This window comes from Ranitomeya imitator, chromosome 6, assembly GCF_032444005.1.
Source record: "Ranitomeya imitator isolate aRanImi1 chromosome 6, aRanImi1.pri, whole genome shotgun sequence".
Taxonomy (NCBI): Eukaryota; Metazoa; Chordata; class Amphibia; order Anura; family Dendrobatidae; genus Ranitomeya; species Ranitomeya imitator.
In genome coordinates this window covers 210,368,490-210,389,588 of record NC_091287.1, presented here as the reverse complement: position 1 = coordinate 210,389,588, position 21,099 = coordinate 210,368,490, and the positions used below count along the sequence as shown (strand labels likewise).

Here is a 21,099-nt window from a genome sequence, read left to right as displayed (position 1 = left end):
TGTTGTGAGAGCTTTGAACCAACAAGTGTTTCACTACAGTTTATAACGCAGAGCCGTGAAAATAAAAAATATATTTTTTTCCACGAAAATGATATTTTATCCCCTATGCTTTCATTTTCCCAAGGGTAACAGGACAAATTGGACCCCAAAAGTTGTTGTCCAACTTGTCCTGAGAACGCTGATACCCCATATGTTGGGGGGAACCACTGTTTGGGTGCACGGCAGAGCTCGGAAGGGAAGGAGCGCCATTTGAAATGCAGACTTAGATGGATTGGTCTGCAGGCGTCATGTTGCATTTGCAGAGCCCCTGATGTACCTAAACAGTAGAAACCCCCCACAAGTGACCCCATATTGGAAACTAGACCCCCCAAGGAACTTATCTAGATGTGTTGTTAGAGCTTTGAACCAACAAGTGTTTCACTACAGTTTATAACGCAGAGCGGTGAAAATAAAAAAAGTTTTTTTTCCACGAAAATGATATTTTATCCCCTATGCTTTTATTTTCCCAAGGGTAACAGGACAAATTGGACCCCAAAAGTTGTTGTCCAACTTGTCCTGAGAACGCTGATACCCCATATGTTGGGGGGAACCACTGTTTGGGCACACAGGAAAACTCGGAAGGGAAGGATCCCTGTTTTACTTTTTCAAAGCAGAATTGGCTGGAATTGAGATCGGACGCCATGTCGCGTTTGGAGAGCCCCTGATGTGCCTAAACAGTGGAAACCCCCAATTATAACTGAAACCCTAACCCCAACCCTAACCCTAACCCTAGCCCTAGCCCTAACCCTAACCCTAACCCTAGCCCTAACCCTAGCCCTAACCCTAGCCCTAATGGGAAAATGGAAATAAATACATTTTTTTACATTTTATTATTTTTCCCTAACTAAGGGGGTGATGAAGGGGGGTTTGATTTACTTTTATAGCGTTTTTTTGGCGGATTTTTATGATTGGCAGCTGTCACACACTAAAAGACGCTTTTTATTGCAAAAAATAGTTTTTGCATCACCACATTTTGAGAGCTATAATTTATCCATATTTTGGCCCACAGAGTCATATGAGGTCTTGTTTTTTGTGGGACGAGTTGATGTTTTTATTGGTAACATTTTCGGGCAGATGACATTTTTTGATCGCTTTTTATTCCGATTTTTGTGAGGCGGAATGAACAAAAACCAGCAATTCCTGAATTTCTTTTAGGGGGGGCGTTTATACCGTTCCACGTGTGGTAAAATGGATAAAGCAGTTTTATTCTTCGGGTCAGTACGATTACAGCGATACCTCATTTATGTAATTTTTTTATGTTTTGGCGCTTTTACACAATAAAAACTATTTTATATAAAAAAATAATTGTTTTTGCATCACATTATTCTGAGAGCTATAACTTTTTTATTTTTCTGCTGATGATGCTGTATGGCGGCTTTTTTTTTGCGGGACAAGATGACGTTTTCAGCGGTACCATGGTTATTTATATCCGTCGTTTTGATCGCGTGTTATTCTACTTTTTGTTCGCCTGTATGATAATAAAGCGTTGTTTTTTGCCTTGTTTTTTTTTTTTTTTTTTTGCGGTGTTCACTGAAGGGGTTAACTAGTGTGATAGTTTTATAGAGCGGGTCGTTACGGACGTGGCGATACCAAATATGTGTACATTTATTGTTTTTTTTTTTTTTTTACATAAATAAATGTATTTATTGGGAAATGTTTTTTTTTTTTTAATTTGGGGATTTTTTTAAATTTTTTTTTTACACATTCTATTTTTTTTTTTTTTACTTTCTAACATTGTCCCAGGGTGGGACATCTCTGTATTAGATCAGATCGTTGATCTGACACTGTGCATAGCACACTGTCAGATCAACGATCTGACAGGCAGCTTAGCTGGCTTTCCAGCGCCTGCTCTTAGCAGGCGCCGGCTAGCCAGGTCACTTCATGACCCGGAAGGAGTCCGGCGGCCATCTTGGATCCGGGGACTCCTTCCGGGTCACCGGAGCAACGCGATCTCATTGCGTTGCTCCGGTGGGAGAGCGCAGGGAGCCCCCGTCCCTGCGCGATCCCCCTCTATGCCGCTGTCACTACTGACAGCGGCATCAGAGGGATTAAATGCCCGCGATCGGCGATAGCGCCGATCGTGGGCATTGCTGCGGGGTGTCAGCTGTCATATACAGCTGACACCCGCACCCGATCACCGCGGCGCTCAGCGCGAGACCGCGGTGATCGGTGCGCCGTACTAGTACTGCTGCTGGCACTTATGCAGTGCCGGCAGCGCAGTACTAGTACGGCGGCTGGCGCGAAGGGGTTAAGGGTCACCAATCTAACCCAAGAAGAGGTGCGAAACCGGCTAAATAAGATTAAAATAGATAAATCTCCGGGTCCGGATGGCATACACCCACGAGTACTAAGAGAACTAAGTAATGTAATAGATAAACCATTATTTCTTATTTTTAGGGACTCTATAGCGACAGGGTCTGTTCCGCAGGACTGGCGCATAGCAAATGTGGTGCCAATATTCAAAAAGGGCTCTAAAAGTGAACCTGGAAATTATAGGCCAGTAAGTCTAACCTCTATTGTTGGTAAAATATTTGAAGGGTTTCTGAGGGATGTTATTCTGGATTATCTCAATGAGAATAACTGTTTAACTCCATATCAGCATGGGTTTATGAGAAATCGCTCCTGTCAAACCAATCTAATCAGTTTTTATGAAGAGGTAAGCTATAGGCTGGACCACGGTGAGTCATTGGACGTGGTATATCTCGATTTTTCCAAAGCATTTGATACCGTGCCGCACAAGAGGTTGGTACACAAAATGAGAATGCTTGGTCTGGGGGAAATTGTGTGTAAATGGGTTAGTAACTGGCTTAGTGATAGAAAGCAGAGGGTGGTTATAAATGGTATAGTCTCTAACTGGGTCGCTGTGACCAGTGGGGTACCGCAGGGGTCAGTATTGGGACCTGTTCTCTTCAACATATTCATTAATGATCTGGTAGAAGGTTTACACAGTAAAATATCGATATTTGCAGATGATACAAAACTATGTAAAGCAGTTAATACAAGAGAAGATAGTATTCTGCTACAGATGGATCTGGATAAGTTGGAAACTTGGGCTGAAAGGTGGCAGATGAGGTTTAACAATGATAAATGTAAGGTTATACACATGGGAAGAAGGAATCAATATCACCATTACACACTGAATGGGAAACCACTGGGTAAATCTGACAGGGAGAAGGACTTGGGGATCCTAGTTAATGATAAACTTACCTGGAGCAGCCAGTGCCAGGCAGCAGCTGCCAAGGCAAACAGGATCATGGGGTGCATTAAAAGAGGTCTGGATACACATGATGAGAGCATTATACTGCCTCTGTACAAATCCCTAGTTAGACCGCACATGGAGTACTGTGTCCAGTTTTGGGCACCGGTGCTCAGGAAGGATATAATGGAACTAGAGAGAGTACAAAGGAGGGCAACAAAATTAATAAAGGGGATGGGAGAACTACAATACCCAGATAGATTAGCGAAATTAGGATTATTTAGTCTAGAAAAAAGACGACTGAGGGGCGATCTAAAAACCATGTATAAGTATATAAGGGGACAATACAAATATCTCGCTGAGGATCTGTTTATACCAAGGAAGGTGACGGGCACAAGGGGGCATTCTTTGCGTCTGGAGGAGAGAAGGTTTTTCCACCAACATAGAAGAGGATTCTTTACTGTTAGGGCAGTGAGAATCTGGAATTGCTTGCCTGAGGAGGTGGTGATGGCGAACTCAGTCGAGGGGTTCAAGAGAGGCCTGGATGTCTTCCTGGAGCAGAACAATATTGTATCATACAATTATTATGTTCTGTAGAAGGACGTAGATCTGGGGATTTATTATGATGGAATATAGGCTGAACTGGATGGACAAATGTCTTTTTTCGGCCTTACTAACTATGTTACTATGTTACTATGTTACTATGTGGCCTTTCAGAGTGTATATATTGACAGACCATGTGATTGCACACTGGTGGACTTCCTTTCACTAAGCATGTGACTTATGAAGGCAATTGCTTGCACCAGAATTTTTGAATGACTTCATTGCAAAAGGGGTGAATATACATATGCACGTCAATTTTTAGTTATTTGACCCCATAAATTTAATCTATGCCTGCATTTATCTAGCTTCACTTCACCAATTTAAACTATTTAGCTATGATGCATGTTATATAATGTAATAATAATATAATAATCTTTATTTATATAGCGCCAACATATTCCGCAGCGCTTTACAGTTTAACAGTTTCAAACACAACAGTCATAAGTAACAACGTTAACAATACAATAATTAAAGCGAAATAAGACGACCCTGCTCGTGAGAGCTTACAATCTACAGTGCAAAAAAAATAGGTAAAAATCCAAGGGTGTGAATACTTTTGCAAGCCACTGTATAATATCAAGGCACAGCTTTTTTTTCTATTGCAAAAAAGACACAGGGAAAAATTCAACTGTTAAGTGCCATCTTGAGTATGTCCAAACTCGCCGATTTTGGTATGATCGGCAGGCAGTCTAATGTGTATGGGGTCTCCTGACTTGTGTCGAGGTAGAAAAAAAATAATTCTGGTGGATTTCCAATGGCCAATCCTTTTGTACTCCACCAGAGATACAGTAACCTGTGTCAGAAAAGTGTGGCAATGGGTCTCTACCAGAGAACACAGATGAGAGACAAAACTATCCATCGTTCAACTGAATGCTGTGTAATATGTATGGGGACTTTAGCCAAAAAGAATTACACTGTATTGTAAGATTAAAAGTTGCTTAGTTTGACACTACTACTACTAGATTTTCTTATGTATTTTGATTTTTTGCAGGAATGTGAGCTCTGCTGGAGAGGAGGCTCGCAGAAGAATGAGAGAGTGTGATGGACTGACTGATGCCTTGCTCTTTGTCATCCAGTCTGCACTAGGAAACAATGAAATAGATAGTAAGGTGTGTTAGTTACAATGCTGAAATTAAAAAATGCCAGTACATACACCAATTTAAATTTTCCTTTGCCGTTTTGCATGATAAATTAAGGATGACTTTACATACATGAAGCCTTTTTTTAAATAATATTGTGGCTCTTTTACCAGTCATAGCATGCTGCTGTTCTGGTTTAGGCCGGGGTCACACTAGACCGTAATACAGACGAGTGCAATGCGATAAAAAAATCACATAGCACTCGTCCCAATGTTAATCTATGGGGCAGCTCCCATCATCCGATATTTTCTCGGCCGTATTCAGTATCCGAGTGAAATCGCAGCATGCTGCGATTGTCAGCGTATCTCGGCCGACAATCGCCAATGAAAGTCTATGGGGGTGAGAAAAAATAGCACAGCACACAGACCATCAGTGTGACTTGCGAGAAATTCTCAGGCATTGGGCAGGTGACAGAAAAGGCTAAACCATTATTTGCTCATTTTGCAAGTGTGTGAGAAAATCTCACCATACGGATGCCATACGGATGTCACACGGATGTCAAACGGATCATTTGATGCGAGAAAATCGCATCCTTGCACTGCACACGGATCACTGTTTTGGTAACATTTGTGCGATTCTCGTCCGTCAAAAACGGACCGTTTTTTTATACGTTGTGTGTGTCCCCGGCCTTAGAGTCAGGCTGCCATCACACTAGCAGTATTTGGTCAGTATTTTACATCAGTATTTATAAGCCAAAACCAGGAGTGGAACAATTAGAGAAAAAGTATAATAGAAACATATGCACCACTTCTGCATTTATCACCCACTCCTGGTTTTGGCTTACAAATACTGATGTAAACTACTGACCAAATACTGCTAGAGGGATGGCCAACTATGGATAACCAAAGCAGAGTCCAATTACAGTTACAATAGTATATTGTACAGGCTTCGGTGACAAAAGAGTACATTGTAATACTGAATATTAGTATCTCAGAGTAAGGCCACGTTCACATGTTCAGTATTTGATCAGTATTTTACTTCAGTATTTGTAAGCCAAAACCAGGAGTGGGTGATAAATGCAGAAGTGGTGATGTGTTTCTATTATACTTTTCCTCTGATTGTTCCTCTCCTCGTTTTGGCTTACACATACTGAGGTAAAAAACTGACCAAATACTGAATGTGTGAATGTGGCCTAAAAGTCTGTATTGCACCTATTTCTAGGTTCAACAATGTATGAGGCTGAAAAACAGGGCAAATAGACAGTATATTTGTAGTTTAAAGGAGTGGTCTGAAATACAAAGTAATTTTTATCCTAAATGCCTACTTAATGCCATAATTTAATCTAATTTCTAGCATACAGTACTTTAATTAAAAATTCCCTCCCCTTCCTTCACTCTAACTGATTATTTTTTAGTACTTAATTTTGGATGCCTTTTTTTTAGAATCCCAGTGCATGCTGGGATGTTAAATCAAAGAATCATGAGGGAGCAGAAGCTGCTGTCACTGCCACAGCCTCTGCCTCCTTCCTGAAACAAACCATCATCAGTGACTTCCATTTCAAGGGCTGGGCTAATTCCTGCACTACTGAGTATGCACCAGTCTTCAATTCCAATGTATTGTGTCTCTCACTGAACCCCTGTCCCAGTTTATGGACTGGCTGCTAAGACCACTTCTCAAGGATATCCCCTAATACATGAAAGACAGTAATAATATCATCAAAACAAATAGTAATTTTTCATGCCAGCCCGGCTTCTCCCTGGTCTCCATAGATGTGGAGAATCTTTATACAAGAATCCCCCAAGATATGGGTGTGGGTGTTATTAGGGAAGTTTTGAGAACAACCGAGAAACATTATCACTTTGCCAATTTTGTATGTGAGGGGATCCTTTTTCTTCTAAAACATAATGCATTTAAATTTCAAGATACTTGGTACTTACAGAATTTTGTAACTGCCATGCGGACTCCAGTACCTTGTACTTTTGCCAATATTTTTGAGTGTCATTTGAAAACAAATTTGTCTATTCCACTGTCAATGAGTATCTTAGATACAGCAAATTGTATATTATATATGAGGATGACATATTTATGGTGTGGGATGGTTCTCGGGAATGTTTTGTTAATTTTGTGGATTATCTGAATAGATCTAACAACATCAATAAGTCATTTACATCGAAAGTTGGGGGTACTTCACTGCAATTTTTAGATGTAATGGTGGAGATCAAGAATGGTAGATTATGTACTTCAATATACAGAAAACCGACATCAACTAATTCCATGCTACACTATGATAGCTACCACCCATCCTACACAAAACGCTCTAGGGTCATTCCATGGTAACTTACGTTACATTCACAAGCCAAAAACTGGCTACAGACTGTTCTTTGAAGGCAGGCACAAAATGGAGAGAATCTATATTGTACATTAAACTATTCTCAATAGATTTCAACACAGTTTGATTTTTCAACAATAAAATTAAATACAAAATACAGTGTTATTACTTGGTAACTTATGTTACAAAAAAAGGAAACACAATTGTCCTTCATGAGTCTGCCAAATTGTCTGCACTATTTTTATTGTATTAAAACACCTTAGTTCCAGCATCTTTAAAAAATGTATTTTAAACTCTCATGTTAAAAGCAACAGTTTTTATTACAAGAAATATAGAAAACTTACGTTACCACACAGTATAGCAACTTTCGTTACTAAGCTGATGGTAACTTACGTTACAATATATTACCATTAGATTAAACTCAATGTAAGGTAAGTTACCATCACCTTTATAACGTAAGTTACTGTATTGTGTTGTAACGTAAACTACCATGGAGTGACCCTCTATATCATACAGTCATTTTCTTAGAATAAAGATGGTCAACAATACTGCTTTAGGTTATGAAAAACAATCGGCAGATTTATTTAGGAGGTTTGAAGAGAGAGGTTATCCCAGATCCTTATAGAACAAGACATTAGATAGGGTCAATCAGAATCCATCAACACATGTGCCCAGGGACATTAAAAATAAAAATAGTAAAAAAGATAAAAAATTTGTTTTCAGTTTTCAGTACGGTCCTATGGACAACTTTATCCGATCCACAATCAGAAAGAATTGGCGCATTCTTGGGCGTGATACAGATTTATCAGATATAGTAACATAGTAACATAGTTTTTAAGGTTGAAGGAAGACTTTAAGTCCATCTAGTTCAACCCATAGCCCAACCTAACATGCTCTAACAGTGGCGAAGGGTTCACTGTTCTCGTGCAGGAAAAGCACGAGTCTAAGGGATGTTCTCGTCCACAATCGGATAGACAAGGAACAGAATGATTGGTTGGGTTCTAATATAAGGCAATTGTGACATCCCAGGTTCCTGGTGGTCACAGTGACATTGTTTTCCTCACGGGGAGAGTGATGTCATGCTTGGAAGCGAGGAAGGATCTTTTTTATCAGGTAAACACAAGCATGCAACATATCCACACTCCAGGCCAGTAGGGGGTGCTCTGATCCAGCTTGTGGGTGGTTCCCCTATATATATTCTGGTCTGGAGGGAAAGTCAGTTAATTCCTTTCAGAGAGACAGAGGAGAAGGGAGTAGAGGTGCCATGCATCCTTGAGAAATGCTGAAGTCGCTGACTGGGCTACCTCCCTATAGAGCGCAGACACCGGTAGCTAGAAGACCGAGGTGAGGGACTCCATGGCTCACAACAGAAACCGGCAGGACAGCTGGATTACAAGTCACCTGTCCGCCCTGACACTTGGAGACACAGTGGCTCATAAGAGCCCGGGTCGTGATAGAGACCCTGTAAAATGGCTTGAGCCACCAGTCATACGAGTTAGTGTCCTACCTGCAGGGAGGACAGAGAGAACCTTGTGAGAGGCCTAGGGCTGCAAGGAACTACACCACAGCGGTAGAGGGAAGGCTTCTAACTCTGGTAAAAGGGACTCCCAACTCGCTTCTAAGCCGGCCAGACCCTACCTATACCTGTGATCTGGTGCCCTGGACTGTGGCTGCCTGAATTCATCAGTAAATCCTTTAAAGAGACTGCAAACCTGTGTCCTCCGTTTCTTGCTACCCTACCCATCATCTTCAACTATACACCAGAGCCCTGGTGACCCAGCTTCACCTGTGGGAAGCTATACCATCTTAGCTGCCATAACATCACCCCAGTGGACCCCTTTAAGCAGCGTCAGTCACCTCTTACCAAGAACCACAGGTGACATCATGAACACAAACTTTATTCAAAACCCCTTTAAGTCCTTTAATTTGGACTCCCAGGGCCACTGAACGGGTCGCTGCCACTGTGACTTCCTCTTTAATGACCACCGGACCTGGTACTGAGTACACCAAAGCCCTGGCGGGTGCTCCACAATCATAGATGTGGACATTGTCCCTTTGTTAGCAACACATTGCATATGGGTTGCGTTTTCACATTGCAGCTTTGATTTCATTTCTTGCAAAACCACCCATGTGGTGTATGTAATCTTTTGAACTTTTAAATTATTCTACATAGGGAAGACAATACGCCCGCTATACGTCAGATTTAGAGAGCATTTTAATTCTATCAACACTGGTAAAGGTGTACCATGTTTGATCAATCACATTAGAGATACTCACGGTGGTAATCCGGGTGTTCTAACTTTTTCAGGTATACAAAGAGTGAGGCTACCTCCACAGGGCGGTGAACTACATAGTTTGTTACTCAGAAGAGAAGCCCAGTGGATAATGTGCACGCAGGCGCTGGATTCCACCAGTTTAAATGAAAGAGTTGACATGTCCGTTTTTCTTTAAAAATAGTTTGTAGTTAGGTTCATTGTTTTTAATCTAAGAATATGTATAAATTCTTTTAATGTAATGCTATTGTATTTCTATTTGAGAAATGTGTTGCTTTGTCTTGTTTAAGCAGGGAGGTTTTTGGAGGAGGGGCTTACCTTCACACAGGTATTTGATCCTCCGTCATTTCCCCTTGCTTGTGTGACCCGTTGAAGTGCACTTGCGCGAAACATTCCTGCACCCCTGTTCTCATTCTCCCTCAGAAGATGTTCCAATAAAGTTTGAAAATCAGTCTGGTGAGTGCCATTCATTTGACTTAACTTTTTTTGCATTGGAGAACTGTTGGTGTTCTGGATGAGCACCCGAAGCCTTCAGTTCATTTGCCAGCTGCAGGTTCCATAGACTTACATGCGGTTGCACTGCAGGTGTCCAAACTGTGCGGATTTTTCTTTTTTCCTCCCCACGTGAGGCTTCAATTCCAATGTATGCTCAGTAGATTTTTGTCACTATGCAATATGCATGCGAGAGTGAGCTCGTTCACCGGCTCTTATAAGAAGTAACTAGCTGGCAAGAGAGCACACTTTCAGTGTCAAAGTGCACTGTAAGGAGAAAACAAGGCTTGCAGAGACCAGCGCCACCTCTACAAGTGACATTAGTTGCGGGGGCAGTGCTGGTTTTTGCATGCCCAGTATTCTTCTTATAATGCACATTGATAGTGTACTCTCTTGCCGACTCATTACTTCTGATCAAAGCCAGTGAGAGAGAGCACTGTCACTGTGCATATTACACAGCAATACAAATCTACTGAGCATAAGTCGTAACTGACAATTGATGCATGCAACTCCCTCTGAAGGAGCCCCTTAGATGTGGCGACAGGAGCCACTCAGGAGCAGGAGAAGGAGGTGTGGCCTTAAATTGTCTTTTCTTGTGAGCAGGAGCAGTGCTCAATGCCGGGATAATTTACATACATACCTCTACTGGAGGCCCCGCAAGATCCACATCTTCACAACAGCTGCTGTCTGTAGCACCCAGCCAATGGAATCAAGCAGGGGAGCTACAGAAACCAGTGAGAGGAGGTGGGCGGGGCCAGTGCTGTGAGGAGAAAAAGACTATGGAAGATTCCAGCACTGAGCTCCTCCAATAGGAGCTGTAGCGTTCCCTCCTCTGCTGTATCAGTTCTGGAGGATGCAGGGCTTAGAGAGGGTCAGTGCTGGAGGATGCAGGGCTTAGAGAGGATCAGTGCTGGAGGATGCAGGGCTTAGAGAGGATCAGTGCTGGAGGATGAAGGGCTGAGAGAGGGTCAGTGCTGGAGGATGCAGGGCTTAGAGAGGGTCAGTGCTGGAGGATGCAGGGCTTAGAGAGGGTCAGTGCTGGAGGATATAGGGCTTAGAGAAGATCAGTGCTGGAGGATGCAGGGCTTAGAGAGGATCAGTGCTGGAGGATGCAGGGCTTAGAGAGGATCAGTGCTGGAGGATGCAGGGCTTAGAGAGGGTCAGTGCTGGAGGATGCAGGGTTTAGAGAGGGTCAGTGCTGGAGGATGCAGGGCTTAGAGAGGATCAGTGCTGGAGGATGCAGGGCTTAGAGAGGATCAGTGCTGGAGGATGCAGGGCTTAGAGAGGATCAGTGCTGGAGGATGCAGGGCTTAGAGAGGGTCAGTGCTGGAGGATGTAGGGCTTAGAGAGGATCAGTGCTGGAGGATGCAGGGCTTAGAGAGGATCAGTGCTGGAGGATGCAGGGCTTAGAGAGGATCAGTGCTGGAGGATGCAGGGCTTAGAGAGGGTCAGTGCTGGAGGATATAGGGCTTAGAGAAGATCAGTGCTGGAGGATGCAGGGCTTAGAGAGGATCAGTGCTGGAGGATGCAGGGTTTAGAGAGGGTCAGTGCTGGAGGATGCAGGGCTTAGTGAAGGTCAGTGCTGGAGGATGCAGGGCTTAGAGAGGATCAGTGCTGGAGGATGCAGGGCTTAGAGAGGATCAGTGCTGGAGGATGCAGGGCTTAGAGAGGGTCAGTGCTGGAGGATGCAGGGCTTAGAGAGGGTCAGTGCTGGAGGATGTAGGGCTTAGAGAGGATCAGTGCTGGAGGATGCAGGGCTTAGCGAGGGTCAGTGCTGGAGGATGCAGGGCTTAGAGAGGGTCAGTGCTGGAGGATGCAGGGCTTAGAGAGGAGGGCTCAGGCACATGTGTGCAACCACTGCCCTAGCAACGGACCTGAAATCCCCTGCTCCTAGGAAGTATCGTCTGATGAAGAAATCCAGCTGCCTGCAGAAAGGGGTGAGTATTTAGGTGCATGCTCAATATGTAAAGTGTGCATATGTGCAAGTCATGTGTCTGTAGTTTGAATATATGTATATATACATACTGTGTATATATATCTATTTATATATATATATGCACCTTATGTGTCTGTATATGTAGTGTGTGTATGTATATATATATATATATATATATATACACACATACATACACTGTATGTGTGTGTACTGTATGTACTGTAATGCTGCAGAATCACGACCCCCCAGGCTGCCCACCCTTAATTTCTGTAACTTGCATTTTACTGCCCTGTGTTGCAGTTTTGTGGAAACAAAAGTCTATTTTTAAAGGGAACTTGTCACTAGTGTTTGAGTCTTTCAACAAATGCTGCCACGTTTATATCCTCTGTGCTGCATTACACCGACATGTATATTGACTCCTGACCCCCTGTTTACCCCCAAACAAAACATTTGAGTTGCTCCCACACTTTATTTAAGTGAGGCTGGTCGGGCGTCATCTCTGTGGTCTGTGCGCCTCCTTTCTGCTCCTAAACGTTGTCCTTTGGCTCTGATAAATATGGATGACTTGTCATCCACATAGCACAACAAAATCTTACGCCTGCACAGTAGCATCGCCGTCCCGCGCAGGCGCACTTTCACCGATGCTGGAATTACATCTTTTGCCACATATCCAATAATGTGCCTTGCTCCACCCGCAGAGCAAAGTGGACGGGTCGGCGATGCTACTGCACAGGCACAAGATTTTTTTGCACTATGTAGATGACGCAGGACGAGTCATCCACACCAATCAGAGCCGGAGGACTGTGATTAGGAGCAGAGAGGAGGCGCACACACCAGATGGTTTTGGGGCTATACAGGGCTCAATATACACATTCGTGTAATGCAGCACAGAGCAGATAAAAGTGGTGACATTTGTTGAGGGACTCAAAAACTGGTGACAGGTTCCCTTTAAACTTCTAAATAGCTTTAAACACCTTTTTTTCTTTTCAATCTGCTTTTTTTGTGGGGTAGGTGGGTTGGTCCTATGCCTCCATCTACCTTTTTCTTAAAATGACGCATCCTTTTAAAATGCAGCAATTTTCACATAATTTAAGTGTGATTTGGTTTTGTTCTCATAGCAATATACCTGCCCTATTGAGGGCAGAGCAAAGTACTGCAGTGCACAGGTGCTGGGAAAGGTCAGAGAAGCCCAGCACCTGCGCACTGCAGTACTTTGCTCTGCCCTCAACAGGGAGATAAAGTACGCCTGGCAGGAGCCGCAACAGGAAGCAAAGAAGAGGGCGTCATTGCATGAAGATAGGAGGCGCCGGACCGGACCGCAACACCCATTGGACCGGACTGCATTGGGACCACCCCTGGGTGAGTATAATCTAACTTTTTTTCTTATCTTTCAGGATACATGGGGGGGTGGGCTTATCTACAGCATTACAGAACAGAATGCTGTAGATAAGCCCTTGATGGTGGTGGCCGCAGCTTACAGGCCAAAAATGGGGTGACAGATTCCCTTTAAACTATCTAGAGAGCAAGATTACAGAAGTTACAAGATGTGGGCCTGTGTTCTTAAAAATGCCAGGGCTAAATTTCAGTCCCAGTCCGGCCCTGGATGCATGCTTAGTAGAGTAGAGACTAGCCCGGCCCCTGAAATGAAGGTCACTGATGATTCTTTGGCTCCGGGAGGAGGCAGAGGCTGTGACAGTAACTACAGCCTCTGCTCCCTGATGAAGTTTCTTTTGAGACTAACAGCATGCACTGGGATTTTCAAATAAAATGTCCTAAAAAGCAATTGGCAATTAAAAAAAAAAAAGCAGTTAGATAGTGGTGTAATGGAATGGTATTTTTGAATTAAATGATATAACAAATAAATTAGATTAAATAGATAGGTATTTAGGATGTATATTATTTTGTGTTTCAGACCACCCTTTATAATTTTTTTTACACCTTTCACCCTCCTATCATATGGGCTGTAGTATAGTGATGAGGAAAAATGGACCTTTGCTAATATACTATCTGTAAAGTCACTCTGATAGAATGGAGCTTCCTTTAATACTTTTTGCCATTGCAAAATATGTGTTTTGGATCTAGCCTGAATCCTTCTTCAATTGCAAACACAATGATACATGTATAGCATAATGCATACACAATATTTAGTGATGAGCGAATAAGCTTGTTACTCGAGATTTCTCGAGCATGCTCGGGGGTCCTCTGAGTATGTTTTAGTGCTCAGAGATTTCGTTTTTCTTGCTGCAGCTGAATGATTAACATCTGTTAGCCAGCATAAGTACATGTTGGGGTTGCCTGGTTGCTAGGGAATCCCCACATGCAGTGGCGTAGGAAGGGTGGTGCGTGGGGGGGGGCGGCCGGCGCTGCAGGAGGAGGAAGAAAAAAAAAAGACGCGGGCCCTTTAAATCTTCGGGTGGCGCCGTCCGCCGCCACGACCAGGCTCAATCCAACCCCCGGCCCCCCGGCCCCCGCTCTAATACTCACCTCTCCTGGTTCCTGCGGCAGCTGCAGCGTCTTCAGCGCCCTCTGACTCTGCGACGTCTCAGGGCAGAGGGCGCGATGACGTCATCACTGTGCGCGCCGCTCAGCCTCTCTGTCCTGAGCGTTGCAGAGCCGGAGAGACGCTGACTGGCTGCACCGGACCTGCGCTAGGAACGGGAGAGGTGAGGATTTTACTTTTTTTTTCTTTATGTCTGACTCTGTCTGGGGGCAATGCTGGACACACTGGGGCAATACTGGAGACCATGGGGCAGATTGCTGGACACACCGGGGCAATACTGGAGACCATGGGGCAGAATGCTGGACACACTGGGGCAATACTGGAGACCATGGGGCAGATTGCTGGACACACCGGGGCAATACTGGAGACCATGGGGCAGAATGCTGGACACACTGGGGCAATACTGGAGACCATGGGGCAGAATGCTGGACACACTGGGGCAATACAGGAGACCATGGGGCAGATCGCTGGACACACTGGGGCAATACTGGAGACCCTGGGGCAGATTTCTGGACACATTGAGGCAATGCTGGAGACACTGGGGCAGAATGCTGGACACACTGGGGCAGATTTCTGGACATACTGGGGCAATGCTGGAGACCATGGGGCAGATTTCTGGACACTGGGGCAGATTGCTGGACAGGCTGGGGCAATGCTGTGCACGCTGGGGCAGATTGCTGTGCACGCTGGGGCAGATTGCTGTGCACACTGGGGCAGATTGCTGTGCACACTGGGGCAGATTGCTGTGCACACTGGGGCAGATTGCTGTGCACACTGGAGCAGATTGCTGTGCACACTGGGGCAGATTGCTGTGCAGACTGGGGGCAATGCTGGACATACTGGGGGCAATGCTGGAGACCCTGGGGCAGATTGCTGGACACACTGGGACAATGCTGGACACTGGGACAGATTGCTGGACACACTGGGGGCAATGCTGGACACACTGGGGCAATGCTGGACACACTGGGGCAATACTGGAGACCCTGGGGCAGATTTCTGGACACATTGAGGCAATGCTGGAGACCCTGGGGCAGATTTCTGGACACACTGGGGCAGATTTCTGGATATACTGGGACAATGCTGGAGATGCTGGGGCAGATTTCTGGACACTGGGGCAATGCTGGACACTGGGGCAGATTGCTGGACACGCTGGGGCAATGCTGGACACTGGGGCAGATTGCTGTGCACACTGTGGCAGATTAATGTGCACACTGTGGCAGATTGCTGTGCACACTGGGGCAGATTGCTGTGCACACTGGGGCAGATTGCTGTGCACACTGGGGCAGATTGCTGTGCACACTGGGGCAATGCTGGAGACCCTGGGGCAGATTTCTGGACACACTGGGGCAATGCTGGACACTGGGGCAGATTGCTGGACACACTGGGGGTAATATGCTGGACACACTGGGGCAATGCTGGACAACATGGGGGTAATATGCTGGACACACTGGGGCAGATTGCTGGACACACTAGGGGCAGGACTTGAGGCATGGGCAGAATGTAGATACGGGGCATGATTGGAGACACGGGGCAGGATTGGATCATGGGGCAGGACGGATACGATGGAGGCTGGTGGGGCAGGATGGGGAGATCATATGGGGTAGAATGGATACTCATGAGGGCAGGATGCGAGAACATATGGCTGGAGCCAGGAATGAGATAAACGGGGCCAGGGTGGGGAATAGTATTACCATAGGGGCTAATTAAGGGATATTATTACTGCAGTGATGTATTTATTTTATTTTTTGAGTATACTTGGTAATATGTGGTCTGGAAATGGTGTTGTGGTATTTGTCCCTTGTGTGTAGTATTATTCGGTCACTATGTGGTCTGGTCATGGTGTGGTGGTATTAAGTCACAGGTTTGGCATGTGGGGGTGACACCGTTAGGCCCAGTTTAAGTTCTACAAAACAGGAAAACCAATTTTGATAACCTTTGTGTGTATTGAGCCGGGGGAGGGGGAGGGGGGGGGGGGCGCCAAACTCGGGAACAGCCCCGGGCGGCAAAAGCTCTAGCTACGCCTCTGCCCACATGTACTTACGCTGGCTAACAGATGTACAGTAAATCATTCAGCTGCGGCAAGAAAAACTAAATCTCCGAGCAATAAAAAATACTCGGAGGACCCCCGAGCATGCTTGAGAAATCTCGAGTAATGAGTATATTCGCTCATCACTAAAAACATTTAAACAGTTAACGCCTTTACACCCCATGTCTTTTTCATCTTCATGACCAGGCCAAATTTTACAATTCTGACCAGTGTCAATTTAAGTGTTAATAACTCTGGAACATTTCAATAGATCCCACTGATTCTGGGATTGTTTTTTTTGTGACATATTGCACTGCATGATGGTAGTAAAATTTGTTCAATATGACTTTTTGTGAGAAAAAATTGAAAATGTGGACATTTTTAAATTTTCAAACTTTTAATTTTTATGCCCTTAAACCAGAAAGTTATGTCACATAAAATAGTTAATAAATAACATTTCTCGCATTTCTACTTTATATCAGCAACAATTTTTAAAGATAATATTTTTTTGTTAGGAAGTTAGAAGGGTTAAAAGTTGACCAGCAATTTTTCCAGCAAAATTTTTAGGGACCACATGACATTTGATGTTACTTTGAGGGGTCTATATGACAGAAAATACCAAAAAGTGATACCAAAAGTGCATGCCTCAAGGTGCTCAAAACCACATTAAAGAAGTTTATTAACGCTTCAGGTGCTTCAGAGGAATTAATGGAATGTGGAAGGAAAAAATGAAGATTTAACCTATTTTCACAAAAGTTTTACTTTGGACCCAATTTCTTCTTTTCATGAAGGTTACAGAAAAAATGAACCCCCAAGTTTGTTGTGCAATTTCTCCTGATCACACTGATATGCAGTATGTGGGGGAAACTACTGTTTGGACACATGGCATGGCTCGGAAGTGAAGGAGCACCATTTGACTTTTTGAATGCAAAATTGACTTGAATAATTAACGGGCACCATGTCGCATTTGGAGAGCCTCTGATTTAGCGAAATAGTGGAATACCCCCACAATTGACACCATTTTGGACACTAGACCCCTCAAGAAATGTATCTAGATGAGTGGTTAGCGTCAGAATGGAAAGAGCCCCATTTGACTAATTGGCAGAAAAACTTGCTGGAATCATTAACCATGTCACGTTTGGAGAGCCCCTGATGTGACTAAACAGTGGACACCCCAAAAAAATGTCCCAATTTTGGAAAGTAGACCTCTCAAAGAATGTCTCTAGATTGTGGTGAGCACCTTAAACCCCCAGGTTATTCACAGAACTTTATAATGTTGAGCTGTGATAATAAAAAAAATCATACTTTTCCCACAAAAATGTTTTTTTTAACCCCAAATTTTGCAGTTTCACAAGGGTAACAGGAGAAATTGCAAAAAAGGGCAATGTTCCAGCTCCTTTGAGAAAAGTTCAAAACATCCTTTATTGGAATCTTGTTAATAAACATATAAATGCTCCTGTAAGGATAAGGTGGCAGGCGACAACAAGCGACACGTTTTGATCACATCAGTGTACCATACAATTTCTCCTAAATACGGCAATACCCCATATGTGGGGAAACTACTGTTTTCATGCACGGCAGAGCTCAGAAAGGAAGGAGCATCTTTTGACTTTTGGAGCACAAAATTGGCTGGAATCATTAGCGGAAGTCATATTGCATTTTGAGAGCTCCTGATGTGCCTAAACCAGAGGTCTCAAACTGCATTCGTCAAGGGCTGCAAACCAGTCATGTTTTCAGGATTTCCTTGTACTGCACATGTGATAATTTAAGCACCGACACACAATGATTACAGCACCTTGGGCAATGCTAAGGAAAACTTGAAAACATGCACGGTTTGCAGCCCTCGAGGAATGCAGCTTGAGACCCCTGGCCTAAACAGTGGAAATCCCAACAAGTAACCCCATTTTGGAATCTATGCCCTTCAAGGAATGTATCTAGATGTGTGGTGGGCACCCTGGACCTCAGGTGCTTCAGAGAAGTTTATATAATAAAGATGTAAAAAAAAAAAATTACATTTTTTCTCCAAAAATGTTCTTTTAGCCCCCAATTTTTTTTATTTTCACAAGGGTATCAGGAAAAATTGGAATTTAAAATGTGTTGTGCAATTTCCCCTGAGTATGTCAATACCCCAGATGTGTGGTAAAACTGTGGTTTGAGTGGATGGCATGGCTCAGGAAGGAAGGAGTGACGTTTTGGAATGCAAACTTTGATGATATGGTCTGCAGGTGTCATATCGCCATATGGAGAGCTCCTGATGTTTGGTGAGTACGTTAAATCAACAGGTACTTCACAGAATTTTACAACATTGATCTGTGAAAATGAAAAAAAAAAAAAAAATAACCACAAAATGTTGTTTTAGCCTCTAATTTTCTCATTTTCACAAGGATAGCAGGAGAAAATGGACTCTCAAATTTGTTGTGCAATTTTTTTTCATGAGTACAACGATGCCCCTTATTTAGTTGAAAACTATTTTTGAGGAACAGCGCAAAGCTCAGAAGGGAGGAAGCGCCATATTGAAGTTCAGATTTTGCTGGACAGGACATAGTTGTGCCATGTCACACTAGCAGAGCTTTTGAGGTGCCAGAACAGCAGAAAGCCCCCATATGTGAACTCATTTTAGAAACTACATCCCACAATAAATTCAGCTAGAGGTGACGTGATCATATTGATGCCAATGTTGGCAGATATGCAACAGATACAGACTTATTTGTGTGCAGGAAGAGTTTACATTTTTCTGACAGTAGATGGCGATGTTGTTATTGTCATATGCTTATTTGAATGTAATGCATATACTTGTACTTTGGTTTGACTTTCTCTCTGGTAAAAGGTCATTTAGACTTCCTGTTATGCTGTAATAAGAAGCTGATGCATGCACCTCATGTTCTGTGAAAATAAAAGCTGAATTACCCCATATTATCTACTCTCACAAGTTTCTTCTGCGACCAAACTATGCAACAGGTTATGGGCCTAGCATAGAAGACAAAAGGACTTGGTTAATGCCAAAGAATACTTCAGAGCAATTCTCTCCAAACAAGTAAGACCAATAAGTTAAAGGGAACCTGTCACCCCCAAAATCGCAGGTGAGGTAAGCCCACCGGCATCAGGGGCTTATCTACAGCATTCTGGAATGCTGTAGATAAGCCCCCGATGTAACCTAAAAGATGAGAAAAAGACGTTAGATTATACTCACCCAGGAGCGGTCCCGCTGTTGGTCAGGGTCCAGTGCCTCCCATCTTCATCAGATGACGTCCTCTTCGAGTCTTCATGCCGCGGCTCCGGCGCAGGCATACTTTGCCTGCCCTGTTGAGGGCAGAGCAAAGTACAGCAGTGCGCAGGCGCCGGGCCTCTCTGACCTTTCCCGGCGCCTGCGCAATCCAGTACTTTACTCTGCCCTCAACAGGGCAGGCAAAGTACGCATGCGCCGGAGCTGCGGCGTGAAGACCCGAAGAGGACGTCATCGTAAGAAGATGGGAGGCACCGGACCCGGACCAACAGCGGGTGAGTATAATATAACGTCTTTTCTCATCTTTTAGGTTACATCGGGGGCTTATCTACAGCATTCCAGAATGCTGCAGATAAGCCCCTGATGCCGGTGAGCTTACCTCACCCGCGATTTTGGGGGTGACAGGTTCCCTTTAAAGATAAGCAGCAGTTTAGAGCTGAGACTCACAGTAGCTAAGCTGAACAATGATAACTATAAGTTATGGAAGTTCAAAGTGGAGATGTTATTGTCTAAAGATGATTTATAGGAGGTAATCACTACAGACAGACCCAATGATAATAGTAAGACATGAGATAAGAAAAACAGACAAGCAAGAGCTACTATCAGCTGGAGGATGATCCATTAACCCACCTAAGGAATGAAAATTCAACAAAGGGAATGTGGGAAGCATTGGGAAAGTTACATGAAAGATCCAGCTTAAATCAGAAACTGTTCCTGCTAAGAAAACTTTAGAAGATGAGATCAAGTGCAAGGAAAGACATGCAAAAGCATATAAACTCCATGATGTAGTTGGTAAAACAGCTGAAATCAGTCGATGAAGACATTAAGGAAAGCCATATACTGTAGCAGCAATATTGATGGCAGTTTGCCAGATACAGTTAGGGCCAGAAATATTTGGACAGTGACACAATTTTCGCGAGTTGGGCTCTGCATGCCATCACATTGGATTTGAAATGAAACCTCTACAACAGAATTCAAGTGCAGATTGTAACGTTTAATTTGAAGGGTTGAACAAAAATATCTGATAGAAAATGTAGGAATTGTACACATTTCTTTACAAACACTCCACATTTTAGGAGGTCAAAAGTAATTGGACAAATAAACATATCCCAAACAAAATATTTTTATTTTCAATATTTTGTTGCAAATCCTTTGGAGGCAATCACTGCCTTAAGTCTGGAACCCATGGACATCACCAAACGCTGGGTTTCCTCCTTCTTAATGCTTTGCCAGGCCTTTACAGCCGCAGCCTTCAGGTCTTGCTTGTTTGTGGGTCTTTCCGTCTTAAGTCTGGATTTGAGCAAGTGAAATGCATGCTCAATTGGGTTTAGATCTGGAAATTGACTTGGCCATTGCAGAATGTTCCACTTTTTGGCACTCATGAACGCCTGGGTAGCTTTGGC

The 21,099-nt window shown here is 43.8% G+C and overlaps 1 protein-coding gene across 4 annotated transcripts in view; it reads left to right on the top strand.

Moving 5' to 3' along the window:
* CTNND2 (catenin delta 2) overlaps nt 1-21,099 on the top strand; it is a 2,169,946-nt gene that overhangs the window by 1,197,019 nt on the left and 951,828 nt on the right. For all 4 annotated transcript variants that reach the window (XM_069730454.1, XM_069730453.1, XM_069730452.1 and 1 more), the window contains exon 13: nt 4,830-4,947. In XM_069730454.1, the coding sequence (XP_069586555.1) occupies nt 4,830-4,947 (118 nt within the window). The remainder of the gene's footprint in view (nt 1-4,829; nt 4,948-21,099) is intronic.